This window comes from Aspergillus aculeatinus (genome assembly GCF_003184765.1).
Source record: "Aspergillus aculeatinus CBS 121060 unplaced genomic scaffold BO66scaffold_14, whole genome shotgun sequence".
Lineage (NCBI taxonomy): Eukaryota > Fungi > Ascomycota > Eurotiomycetes > Eurotiales > Aspergillaceae > Aspergillus > Aspergillus aculeatinus.
Genome location: NW_020291483.1, coordinates 585,225 through 608,062, shown reverse-complemented (window position 1 = coordinate 608,062; position 22,838 = coordinate 585,225). Strand labels below are relative to the sequence as shown.

At 54.7% G+C, this 22,838-nt stretch overlaps 9 protein-coding genes across 9 annotated transcripts; 7 read left to right on the top strand and 2 right to left on the bottom strand.

Moving 5' to 3' along the window:
- Nucleotides 1–1,323: 1,323 nt before the first annotated feature.
- BO66DRAFT_447831 (endonuclease III domain-containing protein) lies at nt 1,324–2,244 on the top strand (the record flags this gene model as incomplete). The annotated part of the gene is made up of 1 exon (XM_025651718.1): nt 1,324–2,244. The coding sequence occupies one exon, from the start codon at nt 1,324–1,326 to the stop codon at nt 2,242–2,244; it is 921 nt and encodes a 306-aa protein (XP_025505857.1).
- Nucleotides 2,245–3,300: 1,056 nt separating this feature from the next.
- BO66DRAFT_346247 (SDR family oxidoreductase) lies at nt 3,301–4,647 on the bottom strand (the record flags this gene model as incomplete). The annotated part of the gene is made up of 4 exons (XM_025644575.1): nt 3,301–3,863; nt 3,913–4,096; nt 4,166–4,448; nt 4,529–4,647. Coding segments are annotated over 4 exons (1,149 nt in total), but the record flags the coding sequence as incomplete, so codon positions are not given.
- A 555-nt stretch (nt 4,648–5,202) lies between these two features.
- On the bottom strand, nt 5,203–5,659 carry BO66DRAFT_436894 (uncharacterized protein; the record flags this gene model as incomplete). Its single annotated transcript, XM_025650952.1, has 2 exons — nt 5,203–5,373; nt 5,429–5,659. The coding sequence occupies 2 exons, from the start codon at nt 5,657–5,659 to the stop codon at nt 5,203–5,205; spliced, it is 402 nt and encodes a 133-aa protein (XP_025505855.1).
- Nucleotides 5,660–7,246: 1,587 nt separating this feature from the next.
- BO66DRAFT_436893 (uncharacterized protein) lies at nt 7,247–8,086 on the top strand (the record flags this gene model as incomplete). Its single annotated transcript, XM_025650951.1, has 4 exons — nt 7,247–7,354; nt 7,411–7,641; nt 7,679–7,876; nt 7,946–8,086. The coding sequence occupies 4 exons, from the start codon at nt 7,247–7,249 to the stop codon at nt 8,084–8,086; spliced, it is 678 nt and encodes a 225-aa protein (XP_025505854.1).
- A 1,944-nt stretch (nt 8,087–10,030) lies between these two features.
- rglA (putative rhamnogalacturonase B) lies at nt 10,031–12,428 on the top strand (the record flags this gene model as incomplete). Its single annotated transcript, XM_025652771.1, has 11 exons — nt 10,031–10,729; nt 10,779–10,900; nt 10,949–11,018; nt 11,063–11,138; nt 11,183–11,234; nt 11,278–11,489; nt 11,535–11,756; nt 11,809–12,055; nt 12,104–12,244; nt 12,294–12,350; nt 12,399–12,428. Exons 1-11 carry the CDS (start codon nt 10,375–10,377, stop codon nt 12,426–12,428), a joined length of 1,584 nt encoding a protein of 527 aa, XP_025505853.1. The 5' UTR covers nt 10,031–10,374.
- A 922-nt stretch (nt 12,429–13,350) lies between these two features.
- BO66DRAFT_447823 (kinase-like protein) lies at nt 13,351–14,737 on the top strand (the record flags this gene model as incomplete). Its single annotated transcript, XM_025651717.1, has 3 exons — nt 13,351–13,909; nt 14,009–14,407; nt 14,640–14,737. 3 exons carry the CDS (start codon nt 13,351–13,353, stop codon nt 14,735–14,737), a joined length of 1,056 nt encoding a protein of 351 aa, XP_025505852.1.
- A 1,119-nt stretch (nt 14,738–15,856) lies between these two features.
- BO66DRAFT_370729 (putative serine peptidase, family S28) lies at nt 15,857–17,723 on the top strand (the record flags this gene model as incomplete). Its single annotated transcript, XM_025645426.1, has 3 exons — nt 15,857–16,069; nt 16,120–16,334; nt 16,391–17,723. 3 exons carry the CDS (start codon nt 15,857–15,859, stop codon nt 17,649–17,651), a joined length of 1,689 nt encoding a protein of 562 aa, XP_025505851.1. The 3' UTR covers nt 17,652–17,723.
- Nucleotides 17,724–18,035: 312 nt separating this feature from the next.
- BO66DRAFT_45404 (cytochrome P450) lies at nt 18,036–20,021 on the top strand. Its single transcript, XM_025652004.1, has 3 exons — nt 18,036–19,364; nt 19,418–19,684; nt 19,762–20,021. The coding sequence occupies exons 1-3, from the start codon at nt 18,200–18,202 to the stop codon at nt 19,923–19,925; spliced, it is 1,596 nt and encodes a 531-aa protein (XP_025505850.1). The 5' UTR covers nt 18,036–18,199; the 3' UTR covers nt 19,926–20,021.
- A 1,305-nt stretch (nt 20,022–21,326) lies between these two features.
- Nucleotides 21,327–22,792, top strand: BO66DRAFT_390506 (uncharacterized protein). The gene is made up of 3 exons (XM_025647026.1): nt 21,327–22,083; nt 22,140–22,244; nt 22,325–22,792. Exons 1-3 carry the CDS (start codon nt 21,792–21,794, stop codon nt 22,435–22,437), a joined length of 510 nt encoding a protein of 169 aa, XP_025505849.1. The 5' UTR covers nt 21,327–21,791; the 3' UTR covers nt 22,438–22,792.
- Nucleotides 22,793–22,838: the final 46 nt, after the last annotated feature.

The following is a 22,838-nucleotide window of genomic DNA, read 5'->3' as shown; positions in this document are numbered from 1 at the left end:
TTTTTTTTTTGGTGGCGTGCCCATCAACGCATCGGTCCACGCCGCTGAGTGCCGTCTGCAAGCAGCTGCGGTCGCAGATCACGAGAAAGCCCTTCAACCCGGCGCAGGCAGGCGGCGTCGCTGCACTGCCAGAAGAAATCCGCGATCCTCTCTGTTCCGCATCCTCGACACAGCCGCCTGACAGCCTTTCCACGCTTGCATCACTCTCCCGGTTTCAAGTTACGTAACATCTTGGATCGGAGCATAGCTTGCTCTGCGCTCTGATAGCTGGCAGGACCATAGTCCAGACCATCGGGAGGATTGTTTCGAATGCTTTCGTAATACTTGCCGTGGATGCTTCTGCAGTGACCTTGTACTGTTTCTTCAGTAGCTGATCTTTCACAATATCCTGGTCGGATTGCTTGGTAGCGTGCAGGCATCTAGCTTCCTGTATTCCAAGACTATTCACATCGTAGGATTAATATAGGCTCGTAGTCGCAGACTGCGAGGCTCTGGCCACTCACCATCGGGCTCCCTGTATAACCTGCTGATTCTCGAAACCCTGGACACAAACAACATCGCGTCGCTTAGAGATAGCCAGTGAACCTCAGTCGGAAAGCACGAGAATTCAGCTGCAGAAGCCCGGAGACAGGAAAAGGAGGCAGAATAAGACATAAGCCGACCGTCGATACTAATCTTCAATCCCGGTGCCATCCGCACATCATCCGGATCGTTTCCGGCATTACAACATACCTACTTGGGGATGCATCAATTGTGCGATATGACATAAATCAACGCCCCTGTCTTCCTAAAACGGACACTTCACAGGCTTGGGTCTATCCTGGCCTGGGTTTGAATAAGACTGGCCCCTCTCAAGTTGGCTTCTCCAGGGTAACCATATTCCTGTACGGCTAGCGGACTTATAGGCGACAGACCAAGCGGTATACTCTTGCACTGGGCGTAGAAAACACCCTAGTCAATCAGGATAATAACCCGAAGCGGGCTGTGCAGTGAGACTGGTTGCAGCAGGCGGAGATGAAGAACCGGGCGATGGCGATGCGCCAAAGATCGGTCGATCGTCCCACTCTGATTCCATTCCTCACCCCGCCAATGAGAACCGCCTTGTGTATTCCAAACGATGAGGATCCGATCCAAGGGTCTTGCTTGGCCCATGTCACCGCTGCCCTGAGCAACCGCGAACTTGTTGTGGGGTTGCCAGCTTCGAGACGACTTGGAAACCTTGGAAGGACCTTACAAGAGGGCCGACTACTCCCCGGCTCGCTCCCTTCGTCTTTTGTGATTCATGATCTCCGGGAGGGAGCTGGATGTTGCTGGATGTTAGCCATGGCGCCGGTTCTCCGTCGACAAGCTCACCGAGCGGGTCGGAGCCATACGACCACGACCACGACCACGACCCCGACCCGGGCCATACTCCGAACCTCATCAGCCTCGGCGGACCAAAAGCCCACTGCCGCCCAACGCGCACAAAAGAAATGGAATCACTTCCGCCGATATGCCTCCGAGTCCCCCTACCCCGATTTCCGTGAGCCCTCGCCGGAAGAGTGTTACCGCGTCAACCGCATCCTGACCAAGCTGCACGGCCGCCGCGATCCGCTCTCCAGCGAGGCAATGACCGCCGACGGTCTTGATGGCCGCCCCAGCCAGTTCCCGGACGTTCTCCACGGTCTCATCTACGGTGTCTTGTGCCAAGCAACCAACGAGCGGAACGCAATCCGCCAGGTGCATGGCTTGGATCAGGTCTACGGGTCCTGGAGGAACTTTTCCGCCATCGCCGAGGGCGGCGAGTCCAGGCTTCGAGAGACCCTGGCCTGTGGCGGCCTACACGAGCGCAAATCGCGCATGATCTTGAAGATCCTGCAGCAGGTCTGGAGCAAGCATCAGGAATATACGCTGAATCATCTGTTCCGTGCAACAGACTCGGAGGCGATGCAGGAACTCCTCTCTTATTATGGGGTCGGTCCCAAAACCGCCAGCTGCGTGCTTGGCGTTACGCTGCAGCGCCAGCGTTTTGTGGTTGATACTCACATCTACCGGCTGACCGGAGAACTGGGCTGGAGGCCCTCCCAGGCATCCGCGGAGCAAGCCCGCGCCCATCTGGAGCAGAGGATTCCCGACGGTCTGAAGTATTCTCTGCATCTGCTGTTCATTTCCCATGGGAGAGAATGTCCACGCTGTCGCGCCGGTGGCGACCCGAGCTATCAATGTGAGCTCATGTGCAAATTGGAGGACGAACAAGCAGAGTAGACCCGGTGGCCTTCTCGCTTTAATGAATTGATGGGATGTGGATCTTTCCTTCCTTTTCTGAATGAGAAACACTGTCTCGAGAATCAAAGACCCGCTCTGTGTCATGGTATCTAGACAGTCTCAGCAAGCCGTAGACCTTAGACTCGTGCTTGTTCCCTGAGCTGGCCACTGTTTTGACAAGTCTCTTTGGCTGCTGCGTGCGCCAAGGGAGAAGAGCCCGGTGAGAAGGGAGACGGAAAACGCGCATCGCGATGATTTTCTCCGATGGAGACTGCAGGCTGTCTTCGTGTGCAGGCTATGTGCAGGCCGTATGCGGCTATGCCCGTGTTCCGGCGGTTCGTGGCTTGCCCCCCAGAGGAAGCTGTAGATTCCGGCGGGTGGAGAGCCCTACCAGACTGCCCTGGAGGGACCTCCGAGGCTGGTCTCCATACTGTCGGACCTCCAGGTTCCGAGTGCCGCTTAGTCAACGATGCAGATGTCGTCGTGGAACCAGGGACTTACGGAGTATCGATCCACTCTGGTAGTCACTGGAGCAAAATCACCGGGTCGGTAGCGGGTCGGGTGGCTTCTGTTACCGGCGCCCATGACATACGAGGCCCAAGCGATTGTCCAGCCAAGGCGTCGGTCTGATCCAGTCCCCGCCAGCACAATCCCTTACGTACACGTGACATTTTCTCGGTGCCTGGCCCATTTTGAACTTCACTGGGACAGGCATTCTCGCGATGCTCGTGAAAGGGTGGATCCTGTACTGGAAACCGCTCTGGTTGAATGATGCTGGCATGTAATCTTGAATGGCTAGAATACGCAGCTGGCTGAGATGAAGAAGATCCAGTGGCAAAGCCGGCATTTATCCATATCCAGCGGGAAAACCGCGCTTTGCTGACCTCTCGTTCTCGTTCGCTTATGACTGATCCTTTTCTTAGGAAAAACAAGCCTTGTTCATTCATGCATCATCTGCTCTCGTTCTAACGCCCTTTGCCTATGTACCCTTGCCTATGTATCCCCGCCGCGGTGAATGCCAGGTCTTCCGCGCTACGCCGCCACTCAAGAACGTGAGGGCAGAGTGGGCAAAACACCGGCATTTTCGTAGGCGCGCATGGTGTTCAGCCACGATTGGTAGGTGTCATCGCTGTGCGCCCAGCCAAACTGCCGCGCCTTGACGACGGTGCTCATGACTGGTGCCGAGCTCGCCGCGGGCGTGATGTACCAGTTCATCAGCCTAAAGGCATCTATCTGGAATGCCTCCGGGTCGCCCCCATACTTGGCGACGATGCGCTCCCATACCGCCTTCTTGTCCTGCGCCCACTCGCCGAGGTCAAACGGCCGGGTCGCCGCCGTCGGGGCCTCGAAGTCGTCCATCGAGACCCGGAAGTACTTGGCCAGCAGATGCCAGAGAAACTTCCACACGATCACATCCCCATCGTCGTGGTTGAAGGCCTCGTCCTTGCAGTCAGGGGCCGTGGCTGCCCAGACCGTCAGGTGGGCAATCCCCATGGCGGACGACTGCTTCTCGACGCGGTGATAGCTTTCCAAAGAACCGGGCCAGCGCGGAGCCTCGCCGAGCTCCCGGCAGATCAAGAAGTACTGGGCCAGCGGCAGGGATTCGTTGATTCCCAGATCTGCAGAATGGTTAGCGTTGAGACTACTGGGCGGGCCCGGTCTGCGTACATTGGCAGCTGTAGCCGATGATGGCCATGGGACGAATGATGTTGTAACTCCAGGTGTTTCGGCGCTTCTGGACCGCAAACAGGTCGTCTTCTTGTTCGTAGTAGAAGATATTTTCGGGGCCCTCGTAGCGAGGCATATCTTCCAGGCAGGGGGTGGTGAAATCCCTGAATTGAAACCCGTAGTGCTGCCGACGGTCAGAGTCTCGTCCCGTAGGGGGGAGTGGGAATTAGGGCAAACCCGTGCTTGTGCTTACCTTGCCTCCGGTTTGCAACACGACGCGCTGCAACTTGGGACAGGCCAGGTCCACTGCTTCGACGAAGTGGCGGAACAGAGGGCCATTCTTTTGGTGCAATTGCGAAAAGTCGTTGTTGTGGATGTAGGATGTGAAAAAGGCATGGGTCACATCCGCACACAATCCCTGGATCTTCTCGGCGATGGCCTCGACCGGCTCGAGGAAGTCGATGGCGATGAACCGCACTCTTGGATCGGTGTATACAGCCTTGATCGGGCTCCTCGAGGTAATGATGATCGCGGACCTGGGGTAGTGGTGAGTGGACACTATTCCATCGATGGGGGCAGATGTAGATGTTGGGTTCAGATCGACCAAAGGACTCACCACTCGCTGGCCGATTGCTTGATCAGATGCTCAACAATGGCACTGCCGCTGATACCGTTGGCACCGGTCACAAAGGCGACCTTGCTGTGCGGGGCGCGGATGCCGTAGATGTTGCTCATAATGGGCGAACAGTCCTGGGGATGGGTGGCATTCATCGAATCTCCAGACCATGGTCTCAAGCATTTTATAGCCTGTCTGTCCCCCTCCCCATATCGGTGGCTGCACTGTTGAATCTATTTTCTTGCGCTACATGAGGAGTCGGATCCGCTTCCCCCCGGCTTGTCTTGGCCGCGGTTTGTTTTTTTGTGTCATTATTGCTCTGTGGATTCAGCCAGGTCTTCCGTACTAGACCCACAAGAGACCCACCGTGGCTCCGTTCCGGAACCGTGCGGGGCCAGGACCCCTGGGGCGGCGAGGAGGTATCGCTGGATTCCCTTAACTTGTCAATGGCTCCCACTTTCGATGGGCTCTAGCCGACTTGCAACTTTTCAACTCTACGTCTACGCCTTGGTGAGCCAGTAGGTCACATGACTGAGACTCTACCACTGCCAATGTCTAGGGTGGTCATCTTCCTCGGTGTGCCTGGTCAAAGCTGGAGTTCAAAAATCATGCAGACATAGTGTCTTTGTTATACATTCACCATCTTGGGTCTCCTAAGCAGCTGACTTCTGTCTCTAAAACAACCACAACCAGAACAACTGGATACAGCGCGGCGTCATAGGAAACATCTGCAAAGAAATGGCTGCGACCTTTGCGGGCTCCAGCGCACCACTCGTCGCCACATAGAGAACCGAACGCTCCTGATCGATGGCCGCAGCCGTCGACCCGCCAACCGCAAGCATGAACTGGTTGCCCGCGAGTAGCCGAACACGTCCCTCCCTCCGGTGAGATATCAATGACTTCGTCCGGCGGAGTGGTGGTAAGATCCGCCGTGCCGTTCGCACTTGGCGCAACACCGTCGAAGAAGAACCCACTGCCGATGATCTCGACCGGCCCCGTGGCAGCTGCGTTGTTGTCCACCGGGAAGCGCGCAAATACCTCCGGGCTAGAACTCGTGGAGTAGACGTAATTTCCTCCCGCTTGTATGCTGTTGACCCCCACCTTCACGGGCTGCCCGGCGGCTGGGACCATTGAGGCAGGGGATGGAGCCACGGATTATTCGCCCGTCGTCGCGTTGAGGCGCCAGATCACGACGTTGCCGGTGAGGTTACCCGTCCAGACGGCAAAGGAGCCCTCTGGGGGGGGGGGGGGGAAGGTTGCCCTCAACAACGGCAAAGATGTCACGTTCTAGCTCGGTGATACCCAGCGTGCTCATCGCGTTGGGGAAAGTGGTGAGGAGAGAACTACGCAGCAAGGGCTGATTGGATGAGAAATGCAGCCGAGAGCACAGAAGGCCGCATCTTGTAGACATGGCGGGAAGGAGTTGGATACAAATCTGATGCAGATTTAGAGACTAGGTATTGCTCAACGCTTAATTCGTCCGAAGTCATTGACCTCGTGTTCAACGGGATGAGGTTTCCAATCCCTTGAGCTCAGTGTAGAGCCGGGTAGCACGGAAGTCCCAGGTCTTCCGTCTGAGCAAAAGTGTCTGCCTTGAGTGGCTTCAGGGCACTGGGGAACTATCCAGGCGCCGGCCGGGGTGAAGGAGCGGGCAGAGGTGGATCTCCGCTGTCGAAAGGACCTGGATTGGGTGAGCACAAGATCTGGCTTGAGGGTTTATGTTAATGCTGGCTTACCGCTTACGTGCATCTCAGCTAGGCTAATCCGGAAACCGGCTTTGCTGCCTGCCTCTTTTCTTCATCGTAGTAGCCTTGGAGAGATCTTCGAACCAGGCTTCCTGTCTGTTGGGGCAACACACTTATGCCCCCGGGCCCCATGAGCAGATTGTTGGAGCCGCGATCATGTATACATTATAGATGCACCGCAGCGCAAATCACAATCTGTATCCTCTTAAGAAAGGCGAGATTCTGATCCGGTATGATAGCCCTTGTATGATATGTACTTGCCAGAGGCGTTCGTAACACAAGTAACCCCACTGCCATCCATGGAATAGGTACAGAGCGTTATAGACTCTGCTGCCTCGGCTTGGTATATTCCCAGATGGGTAAAGGTATTCATTAAAACATGATAGATCCCCAATCCACTCACGCCTCGAGGGACATTCGGAGTCCAACCATGAGGCACAAATTGGCACAACCTGGTGCAGGATGTACATCGCATAAGACGGGTCTCGGCACTGGGGTCATAACTGGCCGACCGCCCCTTTCACTCTTTTGGGAACCGCGGGCGGGGGGGGGTCTCAGAAAGAAGTACGACCTTCAAAGCAAATGGGAGAAACCCTGATTACCAGGCAGATCAGTGCGTACTCTGCCACATGAGGGGTTGCTCAGGGCACAATGGGTTCATCCGGTGGGAACCTGGACTGACCCGGGTCCATTTGCCGATCCTAGTGTGGAGGGAAGATTGAATTGAACCTATGATTTACAGCCTGTGCGTTGACCCAGGCTTCGTCTTGAACCGGAGACCGATGAGAAGGCGATTCACGGCCCTCCTGCCACGTCCAATGCCAACTTGAGATGTAACCCTTGTCACTGGATCATGTTCCGCCTGGCTATGTGTTTCTTTGCTATTGCCTTGTTGCTGTAGGAGGGCACACTTTCGGTCAGAGAATCTCGAACCACCTTCCGACGGCCCGGTGACTCCGGGCCCCCGTTCTTCATGTCAGCTGAGAACATCCACTTCCGTCCTGAAAAGCAAGCATATCGAGAAGTTAAAGTTTGTCAACAAAGCTCGGGCGCTCCCGCTGGAGGTTTCCGGCCTGTTGCTGTGCGTTATGAGCATGCGCCTGTGGTTAGGTTGACCCTCTGACTCGTGCGGACCAGTACATCGCGAAGAAAAGGGCGGGGGTGGTCCAGCGGGCCTCGCAAAAAGAGCTGCCCAGGGCGAACATCTCTGCAGGTTTGGAGGGCGACACAATGACCGACCGCGAAGTGCTGTTGGAGTCCGTCATGCTGATTGTCGCGGGCTCTGGAACAACAGGGGCCGTGACGATGATCTTCCTCATGCGGGCGGTGAGGGCAGACCCCGAGATCGAGTCGCGGTTGGAGGAGAAGGTGGTGGCCTTGCGGCTGGATTCTCACGGACTCCCAGCTGGAAGAGCTGCCGTACAGCAATGCAGTCATTAACGAGGCACGGCGATTGTGCGGTGCTGCGCCGTTGGGACTGCCTCGAATTGTTCCCGGGGCTGGTTTCAATGTGTGGGGGCACCACAGCCCCGGCGGCTCTATCGTTACCACCCAGTCCTACTCTTTGCTTCGAGACGGTCAATTAGTGTATGGGCTGACCCTGGTCAGTAAGCTGACTTCCTGAACCATGTCTCTCCACCCTAGGGCTTCTAATCACGGCTTGAAATCACAGATTCCCCCCTGGACGGTGGCTGGACGAGCCGCAGCAGGCAAAGGTCATCTTTGCGCTCTTGGGTGGCGGGAGCCGGACATGTTTATGGCTGTAGAGATCCTTCCTCGAGTATCGGCTCTACGATGGCGTAAGGGAGTCTGAGCGGGTCTATCGAGAAGGAGTGAATAGATAGGAGAATCGCGTCATGTCCTACAAGGGGGTATGGGGGTCTCCGCCATGACTTCAAGAAGTTCCTGGCATTTCTGAGCAAAGCAGCAAGTAGCTACAGAAATTATGCTCAGCATATCTTAACCATGTATGCACCCAAGCATTGCTACCAACTCAACCAATAGCTCATCTAATAGTTCCTCAACCAAGGGCACCGCGCCGTATGCCACTGCCGGCATAGCGCGCACTTGAACGCGCGGGGGTGCGCTATGATACCTTCAATACATGGTCTATCTCTGTTCCACAGGGAATTACACATACCATGCCAGTGTGCTTCGGAAGGTGCAGGGGTGGAAGCGGGAGGTACTACCGTGTCTGCGTGCTGCTAGCCCTGCCATCAGTTTAGAGGTTGTACGGTGCGCAGTTGGCGTACGCGTGCTTGGGACTGCGGCGTCTCTGTTGCTTTGGCTGCGTCCTTGGTCTGGGGTTGCCCGATGGTTCTGCTGGGGGTAACTTCTGATGTGTTGCCTTGAGGAGGCTCTTTCTTTTGCGCTCCAGGAGGGTCTGGATGCTTGACAGCCTTGTTGGCGATTGCTTTCAGCTTCGAGGTGTGATCGTTCCTGTTGCCAATAGAACCTCTAGCCCACCAGCGCCGTAGGGAATAGGGCTTTGAATGAAGGCTTACGGTGCCATTTTGGGATGTTGCTATGTGCCTGGAAGTAAGATTCGAATGAGGTGTAGACAGAACTTCCAGTTATCCGTACTAGGGACTATATATCATGGACATGGGTTCTATAGATGTGTGAGTCACTGTGTAAGTCTCTGGATGGTTTCCGGTGTGATCCTGTGTCGACGTCATTAGGTGAGCGGTAGCAACACTATTCGAACTGGCATAGTAGGTTGATCAGCATGGTGAGATGCCAACTGTATGGTGTACCGGGGCGATGATGCGGAAGATATGCATGGACGCAGTAAGCTTGTATTTGTCTACTCCAGCCAGGCTCGGCGTTCTGGTCTAGAAATCTCCGCTATGATTGCAACTGATCCCGTTGTATAAATCATGGTACGAGCTAGCAGCTAGCAGATCGATATTCGATTTCAGATGACTCGAAATCACGGGTAGACATATAGGTCTGCTGATGACATATTGGGAGACGGACCTTGGTTGTCTTCTACATAGTTTGTCATCAATCAGTAGCCAAACTTTACATTGCATTGCATTGAAATGCGAGCTATGCTTGAGCTTAGTAGCGACCCAACCGTCCTCTTTCAGGCACTCCTCGTATGTAGTGGAAGATGAGGAATGAGTCCAAGGGCTCTACTGCCGCCGCGCTCACATGACCCGGCCTGCCTATAGAAGCAATCAACGGATCTCCATCGTACCTGCCGTGCCGACAGAAGGAGACATACTTACATTTACGCCATCGGTTCGCCGTCGCTGAACGCTCGAATTTAACATGGTCCACCACTACGACGATAAATCAAGGTCGCCAGTATCGAGATAGGTTTCTTCTGCAAGCCATCAGCACAGACGCACTCTAGCTAACACCCACCATTCCAGCAACCGGGTCAGGGAAGAACTATCGAAGGCACCGTCTCGAGGCACGAACCGACCCACCAACGCCTGTCACCCCTGTCACACCAGCAGTGGAGATACATCGGTATCACCCATGAGTCCACACCCCGACGAGTCATGTTTGCCCAGAATATCCGTCGGAGCAAGCTCCGTCCATCAGCCAAGACAAATGTCCGTCCACCACTGAACGGCCCTTCAATCTAACCGAGCGGAGGGATCGGCAGACGCTCGAGCCTACCAACCACCATCCACATTGAACATTATCACAACTCATAATTCACAAAATGCCAATATAGAAGGTAGGCTGTCTTTTGTACAGACTCTGACAGCTCGAATTACATCTCACATATCATCTAATGCAGGTTGTAAAGGCATTAGTGAGCGTGCATCTCGCGCACATCTCTAACTACCGACGTTTCACCTCTCCGCAGCCCGTTCCACCCCGTTTCCACCATGCGACACTAAATCCTGAAGACATCTTGGCGCGGCACTTGCCTCCACTCCCGACACGGACACACGGAGTCTTGTACTGTTCTGACCACTCAAACAGCCGGCGTGCCTGAGATTGGTGGAACAGATGTCATTCCAAGACTTTGGCATGGGACCGAGCGCTGTCCTGAGTGAGAGCAGTAGGGGGACCCCAGGCAGCCTATAGTATTTATACCACGACCACGCAGCACTACTAACCGCAGCGCACACCCGCACAATGCTTAAAGCGTCGCTTCTGTCGTTCGTGGCCTTCACGGCCCAGGTCGCCAACGCGGCCTTTGGCATCACCACCAGCTCCAGCGCCTATGTCATCGACACCAACGCGCCAAACCAGCTGAAGTTCACCGTCAGCCGCAGCAGCTGCGACATCACCTCCATCATTCACTATGGCACGGAGCTGCAGTACTCCAGCCAGGGCAGTCACATTGGGTCGGGTCTGGGATCTGCGACGGTGACCGCCACGCAATCCGGGGACTATATCAAGGTGACCTGTGTGACGGACACCTTGACGCAGTACATGGTGGTGCATAATGGGGACCCGATCATTCACATGGCGACATATATCACTGCCGGTTAGTTGATTGTCTCGTTGAGGCGTGGTTAGTGGCTGATATCTGGCAGAGCCGTCAATTGGCGAGCTGCGGTTTATCGCTCGACTGAACTCGGACGTGCTACCGAACGAGGAGCCGTTTGGCGACGTTTCCACCACCGCTGACGGGACTGCCATTGAGGGATCAGATGTGGTATGTGACTTCCTGACCTTTTGCAGAGGAAGACTCTGACGTAAACAGTTTTTGGTCGGCAGTGAAACCCGCAGCAAGTTCTACTCGAGCGAGCGATTTATCGACGATCAGCGACACTGTAAGTACTACCGTCTCGGCCCTGGGATATTACTGACCCTGCAGGCATTGCCGGGGATGCCCACCGCGTTTGCATGATCTTGAATCAATACGAAAGCTCCTCCGGAGGTCCTTTCCACCGGTATGTCTCCAGCCGGGTCAGATGACAGGAAACTGACAACACAGGGATATCAACTCGAACAACGGAGGGAGCTACAACGCCCTCTACTGGTACATGGTGAGTAACCCTCCAATGTAGGTGATCATCTCTGATAGTCTAGAACTCCGGCCACGTTCAAACCGAGTCCTACCGGATGGGTCTCCACGGCCCCTACTCGATGTACTTCAGTCGCAGCGGTACCCCCAGCACCAGCATCGATACCTCATTCTTCGCCGACCTTGACATCAAAGGCTATGTTGCCGCCTCAGGCCGAGGCAAAGTGACCGGCACGGCATCCGGAGCAGACTCGAGCATGGACTGGGTGGTTCACTGGTACGCACATTATCCTGCGGTGTGGTCGTCAACTAATGAGGATAGGTACAATGATGCGGCACAGTACTGGACCTACACCAGCTCCAGCGGCAGTTTCACCTCGCCCGCCATGAAGCCCGGAACCTACACCATGGTCTACTACCAAGGCGAGTACGCGGTCGCCACGAGCTCGGTCACCGTGTCCGCCGGATCGACCACGACGAAGAACATTTCCGGGTCCGTGAAGACCGGCACTACCATTTTCAAGATTGGTGAATGGGACGGACAGTACGTACCTATCCCCTGGCTACCAGACATCATGCCAGTACTAACCTCACAGACCGACCGGCTTCCGCAACGCAGCGAACCAGCTCCGCATGCACCCCTCCGACTCACGCATGTCCTCCTGGGGTCCACTGACCTACACAGTTGGCAGTTCCGCTCTGACTGACTTCCCAATGGCCGTGTTCAAGAGCGTCAACAACCCAGTCACCATCAAATTCACCGCCACATCCGCGCAGACCGGCGCAGCGACCCTGCGGATCGGGACGACCTTGTCGTTTGCCGGTGGACGACCCCAGGCGACGGTACTGCCCCTTCTCTTAGAATTCTTTCAGTCGCTGACTTGCAAACAGATCAACAGCTACACAGGAAGCGCACCAGCCGCGCCGACAAACCTGGACTCTCGGGGCGTGACCCGCGGTGCGTACCGGGGATTGGGCGAGGTGTATGATGTGTCCATCCCGTCGGGGACGATCGTCGCGGGAACAAATACGGTAAGTTGGCTTGTGTGGGGTTGGTCAATGTTGCTAATGTGATGGGTAGATTACGATCAACGTGATCTCTGGCAGTTCGGGGGATACGTATTTGAGTCCGAACTTTGTAAGTTTTTGTTTGTGTTTTGGATGAGGTATTTGCTAACGAGTGTAGATCTTTGATTGTGTGGAGTTGTTCCAGTAGCTGGTTGTTTCTAGGGCTGTATGGTGCAGCCGGGAGTAGATAGCTGTACTGGACAGTTCTAGTCGTATGTGGAGGAAAGACCTAATATCAACTGAAATTCATGACCTACTGTAATTTTCTGTTGAAGTGTTGTTCTGCTTGAATAAATGAATCTGGTCCAGCCTGGCCACTTAGTACCTGCATATTTCATTATAGCATAGTCTAAGAAAAAGAAGTTCCGTCTCCTGCAATAGTATGTGGACAGCTGTACTTACTACTCTCTTGAGGAAAATCCCTTATCTTAAGAGAGGAAGACTCGTACCCAGTAGAAGAAGTAGTTATAGTATTCTGTGAGCAGGGTATTTTTCCTATTGTAACCGAAAATACTCCCTTATAGATCAACGGGTCGGTCCGTCAGGTGCTTAAGGCGTGTCCAAGGGACGATGGAGGGCAGAACAGCAGTACATACGGTGTCACCTTCGACTCTCTGTTCCATGTACTGTAGAATCCAGCCGTGTCGAGTGCGGATCTGAGAGAAACGAAAGGAACTCTATGGAGAACCAATACCTTAGCGCTGGGGAGGTGAGCTGCCAAAATATCGCGTCATTTACCTATTAACAGCTGAGTTTGAATTGAGATCTTCCATTGAACAAGGGATGGGCTGATTGGTCATAGATTAGTCATTATCGATCAGTCACCAACATCAACAACTTAACAGCTCAGTCACCAGCAACGCCAGGACAAGGGTTCGGAAAACGTCTCTTACAGAATATAAATCCGCGTTAGTCTTTTTGTCTACAGCAGTTCTTCGGCCGAGGGCCCGCTCCGCCAGATGTTCACACGTCCTTCCACATCCATCAATGCCCGGCGGCGCCCTCGCAGCCAGGTATGCACGTTTGTCTTGACTGGGTTGGGGTTTCACGGCAGGGAGGCCTCATCGGCCATGTCCACTCGCACCCCGCGGAGATCAGATGATAGGAGCCAAGATACACGAGCCTCCGGCACGCCGCCTGGCAAGTTCCAGTACCGGTTGATTGAGGACGTCGAAGACCTGCACCCATACCGCCCCGGCGGCTATCTTCCGTTACAGGTCGGGGGTAGCTTAGCGGATGGCCGATACCAGCTGGTCGGCAAGCTTGGGCACGGGGGCTACTCGACCATCTGGCTGGCCCGGGACTGCCACGCAGCCCGATACGTCGCTGCGAAGGTCCTCACCGCGGACGCCAGCAGCCACTCCCATGAAGTTAGGGTGTTACGTTCGCTGGGCAGTGCGGTGTCTCGTCCCGGGAAGGAAGTTCTCCCGCCCCTCTTGGATGAGTTCTGGGTGGCCGGGTGCAATGGTCGGCATCGGTGTGTGGTGACGCCGCCGGCGCGGATGAGCTTGTTCGATGCTAAGGAGGCTTCGGTGTCCGGGGTGTTTCGGCCCCGGGTCGCGCAGTCGATGGTCGCCCAGCTCATTCGGGGCGTCGCCTTCCTCCACGGTTTGGGGTTTGTCCATGGCGGTTAGTATGGTGATGATATGATGTCCCTTCTCCTTCCTCCGTCAGACTCCGCGGGCGGATTGGGCTAGAGCTGACTCTCCGTTCCCCCAGCCCCTGAAGATCTGCATCTAGGTAATATTCTTGTTCAGTTTCCCCGCTCCATTGACAGTATCTCCCCCTCAGAGCTGTACGAGAGATACGGCGACCCCGAGTCGGAGGATGTGGTTCGTCTCGATGGCCACCCTTTGGCGGAGGGTGGCGTCCCCCCGCGGGTTTTTTGGGCTGGGTGGTACGGCGTGCGCTGTGAGGACCTCCCTCTCGGCGAGGCAGCGATCACGCTCAGCGACTTTGGGGAATCGTTTGCGCCGTGCGAAACGGTGAGGACCGCCTCCAAAACCCTGCCGCTTCTTCAGCCGCCCCGGCGAGATTCTCCGACGAGCCGCTTTCCTTCGCCGTCGATGTTTGGGGTCTGGTGTGTTGTGTTTGGGAGATTCTCGGGCAACGGCCGCTGTTTGAGACGTTTTTTCCGAGTCCGGATCGCGTCACGGCTGCCAAGCAGGTCGAGGTGCTCGGGATGTTGCCGGGGGAATGGTGGGGGAGGTGGGGGAGGAGACGGGAGTGGTTCAGCGAGGAGGGCGAGCTGGATTTGGTGAGGACGGGGAGGGCTGGGCCCGGTGGTGGGCGGAGATCCTGGGAGAGGCGGTTCGAGGAGTGTATCCAGAAGCCGCGGGCTGAGGTGGGTCTGGAACAGGTGACGGAGGACGAGAGGGCGGCGCTGATGGAGATGCTGCGCGCGATGTTGGCGTTTCGGCCGGAGGAGACGACAGGCTCTGCAGTCTCGGTGGATGAGCGGTTGGGGCATGCCGGCGCTGCAGGAGAGCTGGGGGATTTCGGGCTCGAGGATGGAAAGAACGTGAGTAGGCGTCAAGGGTCCATACTTACCAACTTGGCTGTGCCGGGGAGTCGAGTCGCGGCTCTGATTTCTTTCTTACCGCTGCATGGTTCACTACGGGCAGGTCTAAGGAAGTTCGGTAGGAAGTTCTGTGGATGGATGGACGGACGGACGCTAATCTTCTGTCACTGGCACTCTGAAGAGACGTGTCCCGCCAATGGATGTTGGCAGGGTGGTAAGTTTTCAAGACGGATGTGACAGGAGTAGTGAGGCCTATGGCCTTATTGCTTGTGTGAGAAAAATGCCCTCAGTGGAGCAACAAACTCGACCAGTCGGCTTCTACTTGACAGCTTAAGATCGGTCTGGCGCCTTGAAGGCTTCATCTAAGGTCCACGGAGTGCGCATCGTACTATATCTCAGCATTGAGTTGGAGCTTTTCGACTAGAAAGATATTGATGAACAAGTGACCTTGCCTCAGGGCAATCCACGAGACATTCGGCTTGTACGACGTAGACGATAAGGTTTGTATGACGCCGAAAGAGCTCCATCAGAATCATCAGGTTGGACAATGCGATTGTGGTTTTCCTGCTGTCCACATTTTCAGTGACATCTGAGATCTCGGAACACGGCACAGACCCCAGATCGCAGTCTGGGGATTAACATCGGAACTGCAAAAAGGAACAAACCCCACCCCAAGACCAGGCACAAATCACTCCGGTGATGTTTTCGTCAATTCCGGCCAGGGGTTGGGCCGAGCCCCTGTCCAACATTCCAGCCAGAGAAGCCGAACACAGAACAAGCGGCATCCCTGGTTACCCACGCAGCCGCCGCTGTTTGTTTGTTCTGCCGTCCGTCAACAACACAGCATGACTCGGCTCGTAGCCATTCTATTGCGATATCCACCCTGTCATACAGAGAGCCGAAACCGTCCTGCTCGGAAAAATGTCTGTGAGGCGTATATATAGCGACAGGGACCGCATGATGGCGTCGTCCATGGCTGAAATGGCACTCGCGCTCCGGCCTATGAGCATCTTTTCTTGCACTGTGCCTGCTCATCGACATCCACCACAAGGAAAATGTATGTGAAGCTATCATGTCTTGCCGCGATTGCGGTCGCGTTACTTCCATCCTCGGTGGTCGCGCGGGGGAAGAAGATCCCCTTCGGTCGCGACGTGCAACTCCTCGCGGAATTGGGAATAGAGCCGGACCTTGACCGTCATGGGTACGCAAGCATTCATTCAGCAGTGTCACACTCGGCGATGGTGACGATAAAAGACGAATACGTCTCGGTAAGGGTCGCAGAGGTTTTGTGTCGGTGGTGCGGATCTAACGTCCGTAGATCCCGATCGATCACAACAACGCATCGGCAGGTACATACAGAAACCGATTCTGGGTGAGTGACGAGTTCTATCAAGCCGGCAAGCCGATCTTGGTTTACGACGCCGGAGAGACGGAGGCGGCCTCGGTCGCGCAGGCGCACCTCACTTCGTCGCTGTCATTCTTCCGGTCAACTCTGGAGGAGTTCAATGCCATGGGGATCATTTGGGAGCATAGGTTCGTCTACCCGCACCGGAGATGTTTGGGTCGGCTCCATGGACTGACAGCGTCAGATACTATGGCAAATCGACCCCCTTCCCTGTGAATTATGACACTCCGCCAGAGGACTATCAATACCTCACAACCAAGCAAGCGCTCGCAGATCTCCCGTACTTTGCACGGAATTTCAGTCGCAAGGCCCATCCGGATGTCGATCTCACTCCCGCAGGAACCCCCTGGGTCATGATCGGTGGCTCATACGCTGGCATCCGCGCGGCCTTGACTCGTCAGGAGTATCCGGATACCATTTTCGCTGCCTGGTCCTCCTCAGCACCGGTACAGGCCCAAGTGAATATGACGAACTACTTCGACCAGGTCTACCGAGGAATGGTGGCCAGTGGGTGGGCCAACTGCACCAAGGACATTCGTGCCGGGCTAGAATACATCGATGAGCAGCTGTCGAGTAATCAAACGGCAGGGTCGATAAAGCAACTGTTCCTCGGCTCGGAAGCCGAGAAGAACTCCAACGGGGACTTCACGGCCGCGCTGGTGGCTATGTACGGGAGTTTCCAGTCGTATGGCATGGACGGGGGCACGGCAAGCCTGGGGGCTTTCTGCGAGTACCTGGAAACCGACCCGAACACCAACCAAACTGCCGGTCCCGATGGGCTGGCCCCCATCTACGGCAAGCAATATGTGGCGGAGCGCTGGGCGGCTTGGCCCGTGCTGACGGCCTTGGTCAACCAGAACATGGACACCAATTGCAGGGGCCAGAACACCAGCCTGCCGCTGGAATGCGATCTGAGCAAGCCGTACGGCGACCCTTCGGCCATCAGCTGGACGTGGCAGTACTGCACCGAATGGGGGTTCTACCAGGCCAACAATGCTGGTGCCCATGCGCTGCTCTCCAGTTATCAGACCCTCGAGTATCAGCAGCATATCTGCAACCGGCAGTTCCCCGACGCGATCAAGAAGGGGCTCTTACCGGCCCAGCCTCTGACGGACCAGACCAACCGCGAGTTTGGCGGGTGGACCATCCGACCTTCGAACACATATACCAGTGGAGGGGAATTCGATCCGTGGCGGACCTTGTCCGTCCTGTCGACAGAGGACACAGCACCCCAGGGTGTTCAATTCTCCAGCGACATTCCGTCGTGTGGGGTGACGACCAATGAGAATACGGTCTTTGGATATATCTTGGAGGACTCAGAGCACTGCTTCGACTTTCAGATGTCCCCCACAGCCGGGAAACTGTCACGCGGGATATTCAGCACGGCGCTGTCGCAGTGGCTGCCGTGCTTCGGGACAGGAGCGGGGACGTCGACCAAGAGTTGAGAGAGAGAATGGATCGACCAATTTCAATGTACATATTAGGCCACAATCAGAATAGATGTTCTGAGTTTCCAGCAGATGGCAGAAGATAAGGAAAAGAAGGAGCTGGATGGATAGTACTCCATGAGGTACTCCTCCACCATTGCCGCTTCCGTCCTTCTAACCTTCTAAACCCTTTTCGGAGATGCTTGCGAATTTCCCCGGCCTCCGAGCCTCGAGCCATGAAATCACGAATCAGCCATGATGCTTTTCCCACTTTTCCTTTCCAATCATTGCTGTCTGGGTCGCTTTAACCTTTCTTTATCCTCTTGCGCCTCCAACTTTGAGTACTAGTGTGTCCCGAGGAGGCACACGGGGGCGTTTTTGTGACATGTGTCTCCACCGAGGAATCCTATGCCTAAATGCCCATATTGTACAGGTATAAATAAGTATATCTGGAACTTGCAGAGACTTTCTTCAGGATCACCTCAAACTCACTTCAATACAGCTCATTTATTTATAACCCTACAATCAGCCAGCCCTTTGCCTTACTTCCAGGCATCTCCAGCATCATGCTGACTCTAATCACTCTGGTCAGCGGGGCACTGTACCTGACATATCAAATCCTGCGCTCCATCCAACAAACATTCAGAATCCGCAGAACCGCAAAATCGCTGGGTTGCGAGCCTCCACAAAAGATCCCATCGGATCCTCTCGGTCTCAAGAGTTTTTTCGAACTCGCACGAGCAGCGAAGGACAGCCGCGTAGTCGAATACATTGCGGGGTTCTACGATCAGTATGGACCCACGTTCAGCTTGACCGGGCTAGGAGGGGTCTCGATTCTGTCCACTGTTGAGCCTGAGAATCTGAAAGCCCTTTTAGCCACCCAATTCCATGACTTCAGTCTGGGTACCCGCCACCGTGAGTTCTACCCCCTGCTTGGGGACGGCATCTTCACACTAGATGGTGCGGGCTGGTCGCATGCCCGGGCGTTGTTACGGCCGCAGTTCACGCGGGATCAGGTAAGGCCAGCTCATATATCTCACGCATCTCAGGGCCCAGAGACTAAATGCGGACAGGTGGCGGATCTAGATCTGATGGACGGTCACGTCTCCCGACTGATCGAGCTGATCCCGAAGAATGGCAGCGATTTCGATATCCAGCGCCTCTTCTTCCTGCTGACCATCGATTCCGCAACGCACTTTCTGTTCGGCGAGTCGGTCAACGCGATGCACTCCTCCGGCCACGCCGGGGTTCTGGAGAAGACAACTGTCGGGGATGCACAGGGCTTCGCGGAGGCTTTCAACCTGTCGCAGGAGTACCTTTTCACCCGCAACCGGTTCATGGGCCTGTACTGGCTGGTCAACCCGAAGGAGTTCCAAGACGCCAACAAGCGCGTGCATGAGGTCGTCGACCACTACGTCCGACTGGCGCTGGCTTCAAAGAACAACCCGAATAAGAGTGCGGATCGATACATCTTCGCCGAGGCGCTGGCCGCGGAGACGGACGATCCGAGGGTCCTGCGCGATAACATGCTCAATATTCTGCTAGCAGGACGTGACACGACGGCCAGTCTGCTGAGCTCGGCGTTCTTCTACCTGGCGCGTCATCCCGCCGTCTGGGACCGGCTGCGGCGGGCTATCGTCGAAGAATTCGGTGATCGTGTGCATCCGCGGGCGAAGATCACGCAGGCGCGGTTGAAGGATATCCCATATCTGCGGTATTTCCTGAACGAGGGTAAGCGATTTATATTCTTCTTGAATTTAGGCTTTATACTGACACTCGACCAGTCCTCCGTCTGCTGCCCCCCGTGCCACTCAACTTCCGTGTTGCTGTCAAAGACACTTCACTCCCGGTGGGCGGCGGCCCGGACGGCAAGGCCCCCGTGTTTATTCGCAAGGGCCAGCTGGTCACGTACTCCGTATATGCGATGCACCGGCGGGAAGACCTCTACGGGTCTGATGCGCGAAGCTTCCGGCCGGAACGCTGGGAGGAGAACGCCATCCGCGGGTGGGACTTCCTGCCGTTCAACGGCGGACCCCGGATCTGTCTTGGTCGTGAGTTACATTCCATAACCCAAGTCCCCGTCACTTCCCCTTTTAGGAAAATGCTTTGCTAACTTGCTGCATGGTAGAGCAATATGCCCTGACCGAAGCGAGCTATACCCTGGTCCGCCTGCTGCAGCATTTCGACCGGATCGAAAATGCCGCACCGGCGGTGGAGGAGCCCCGGATCATGTCCAATCTGACTTTGTCGCATTTACATGGGGTGGATATTCGCCTGTACCCGGCGGCATAGTAGAATGTTTTTTTTTCTTTCTGTATGCGTCGATGTATATGTTGTTTAAGCGATATGCAACCCACCTCGTATCGGGTGAGACAAGTACATTGCCGCGGGCGGATGCGACTTGCCCCCCCCCTCATAAGTCTGAGACATGACGACGATATATACGAGATACTACATTCTCATGCATGAGATGTCTCGTTGTTTATGATGTTTGAATCATCTGATCTATCCTCCGTATTATGCTCATGTGTCTGCTGCCTTGTTCCGAGTCATGTCTCGGAGATAGCCCGGAAGTATATGCAACCTTCCCTTTCTCAACACCAACCCTCACGGATCCTGCCATGCGGGAAGGGACAAACGTGCGGGATATTCCACGACCTCGTGAAAAAAAAAAAAAAGCCAGGACGTTCCTCAGCTAGTATTTACCCCCTATAGCTCAGATTATCAGATGGAATCGTGTGATGTAAGGCAACCCCCGAGGTGCAGGCGTCCCGTACCAACCAGCATCGTTCAACGGAGACGGACGATCATAATGTCAAGGCCACACACACATACAACAGAGCAAACGACAAACGTTGGAGTGATGTAGTCCGCTTTGATAATTTGGGGGAAATCCGGAGATCCGATCGGCGAGCAAAGTGCACAATTCCTGCATGATAGCACAGCCTAAACGTCAGATTATAGTCTAGGGTCTTTTCTTCATGGCTGATGCTGACAGAGGGGAGGGAACAAAGTGCTTGTTTCTATAATTAAAATAATCCACTTTTTGGCTGACACGGTTATTTTTTTTTGGTGCATGCTGCTCAGGGGACAGGTGCATAGAGTTTTCGCATCAGATAGACGTTGGTTGATGGGGTAGGATTGTGATGATACAGTCCTGAAGATCCAATGGTCATTTTACTTGATACGTGAGCATAGATCGGGATCGACAGAGTAGATGAGGATCAACTGGCTCCAAGTTTGGGGTTTGTTGCAGTGTATGTATTTGTTGAATGGAATAAAAATAGAAGGCAGAATTTTTCATTTTGTATGCTGTTTAGTGTTGAGTAGAGTTCTAGGAAATCGGAGGATTGTACTGCAAGCAGTACGGTACCTGGCAGAATGTGTAGTGGTTGTGGTTGATTGCCTCCAGCCTCCAATTTCCCACAGCATGATGGGGAGATTTCCTCGTTGTGGGCCAGACAGATAGACAGCCAGACAGAACATGGAATGTCTCATTACTCCCCCGCCTTTCTGTGCCAATCACCGTCTGTCTCCGACTTCGCCGCCCACCGTCGCTGACTGATTATTCCCCAGGCCAATCACCACTTCGACTCCAAAGCCAATCGGTCCAATCGGTCGTGGCCGGCGCCCAACCTTGAAGGCAGCCAGCGGAGTCCTGAGTAGCGGACAGTCCGTGAGTGGGCCGGCCAAGTCTCATCTTGCTCTTCTTGCTCTTGTTCTCTTTTGCCTCCCATCATTCAATCAATCCCGTTCAGCCTGCAGTATTCCGTACCAGTGTTCCTTCAAACCCGGGGAGGGTTCCTGGGGCAGTGAGCAGTGCCAAGTCCATCTGCACCCACCAATTCAACCACCACTTTAGTTCCTGGCTCCTCTCTTTCGTCCTTTCATGTGTTCATTGACTTTGTTCTTGCTTTGGTTCCTCTGATCTCCGTCTTCCATTGCCTCCTTAGGAAATTCGTCTCCCACGGCCTTGTTCCCCACCGGATCTGGTGGGAGTGCTCGCCGCTCCATACTTAAACACCCGTCATTCCCATTGCCATCCCTTCTTCATCACACACACACACACAGCCTTCTCTTCTTTCTACAGCATAATATCTACCTCTGTACAGGATTCTCATTCTCTCGTCTTCATCTCTACATCTAATTCTCGCAATCATGAAGTTCCTCGCTTCTCTCGCCTTGCTCGTCTCCGCTGTTGCGGCCAGCCCCATCCAAGCTCGCGATACCGCTAAGAGCTTCTACCTCAAGACCTCCGGCGCTGCCAACGACGCTCACAACAACCTCTACGTCTACGCCTATCACACCGGCGCTGGCTTCAATGATGCTGTGCTCACCTCCGACACTTCCAGAGCCAGAGCTGTTACCCTGAACGGTACAAACGCTCAGTTCGACTTGGGCACCACTTTCCCCTGGGGTTTCAAGATGGGTGCCAACACCAACTATGCTTGTCAGTATTCGCCTCTCCGAAAAAAAAATACGCATTGGGCTAACCTCGTGTTGTAGCATGGGAACCCGTCCAGATCAATGTCGGTTACGGTGACGAAGGTTTCTCAGTCAACGGTACGAGCCTTCAGTGGTCGGAGCAGAACGGTTTCGGCGGCTGGTTGGGTAAGTGAACCCCGATTTGCACGAAGTTAATCATAGAGGGACCCTTGTCACTGACCAATTCTTTTCGTTATCTACTTTAGTCTGCGACTGGTACCACAACGCTCCTCAGCTCTTCTGGCTCTACAAGTACCTGCCGGCCACGATCCCTTCCTCCTGCGACAAGGTCGACCTCACCGTTGAATATACCTCCTAGACAAGGCACGAGGGGGGTATTTTGCTTTTACCACCACCACAACGACGCCTCGTGGTTGATGAATCATACGACGCAAAGATAAAGATCCGGAGAACTTTTCGCCACCCTCCCCGCCAGCTTGACGCTTACAAGATCTGTATCAGTACGACGACGGTTAAGACTTTTCGCCCTGATGTTAATGCTAATTAATCGTAATAATGACCTGCGAAGGATGATGATGGGAAGCCAATGTATCTATGTGTGATTTGTGCGATAGCGTTCTGCTTTTTATTGAGTTCTAGCTATCGATGATTGTGGGACACAGTGAGAAATTTATACCGAGTACAAATTATACATACCATCGAGTGCCTCTTTTATTTATCTGCTATTATCGGCGAGTCGGCAAGTAAAGGAAGCAATAA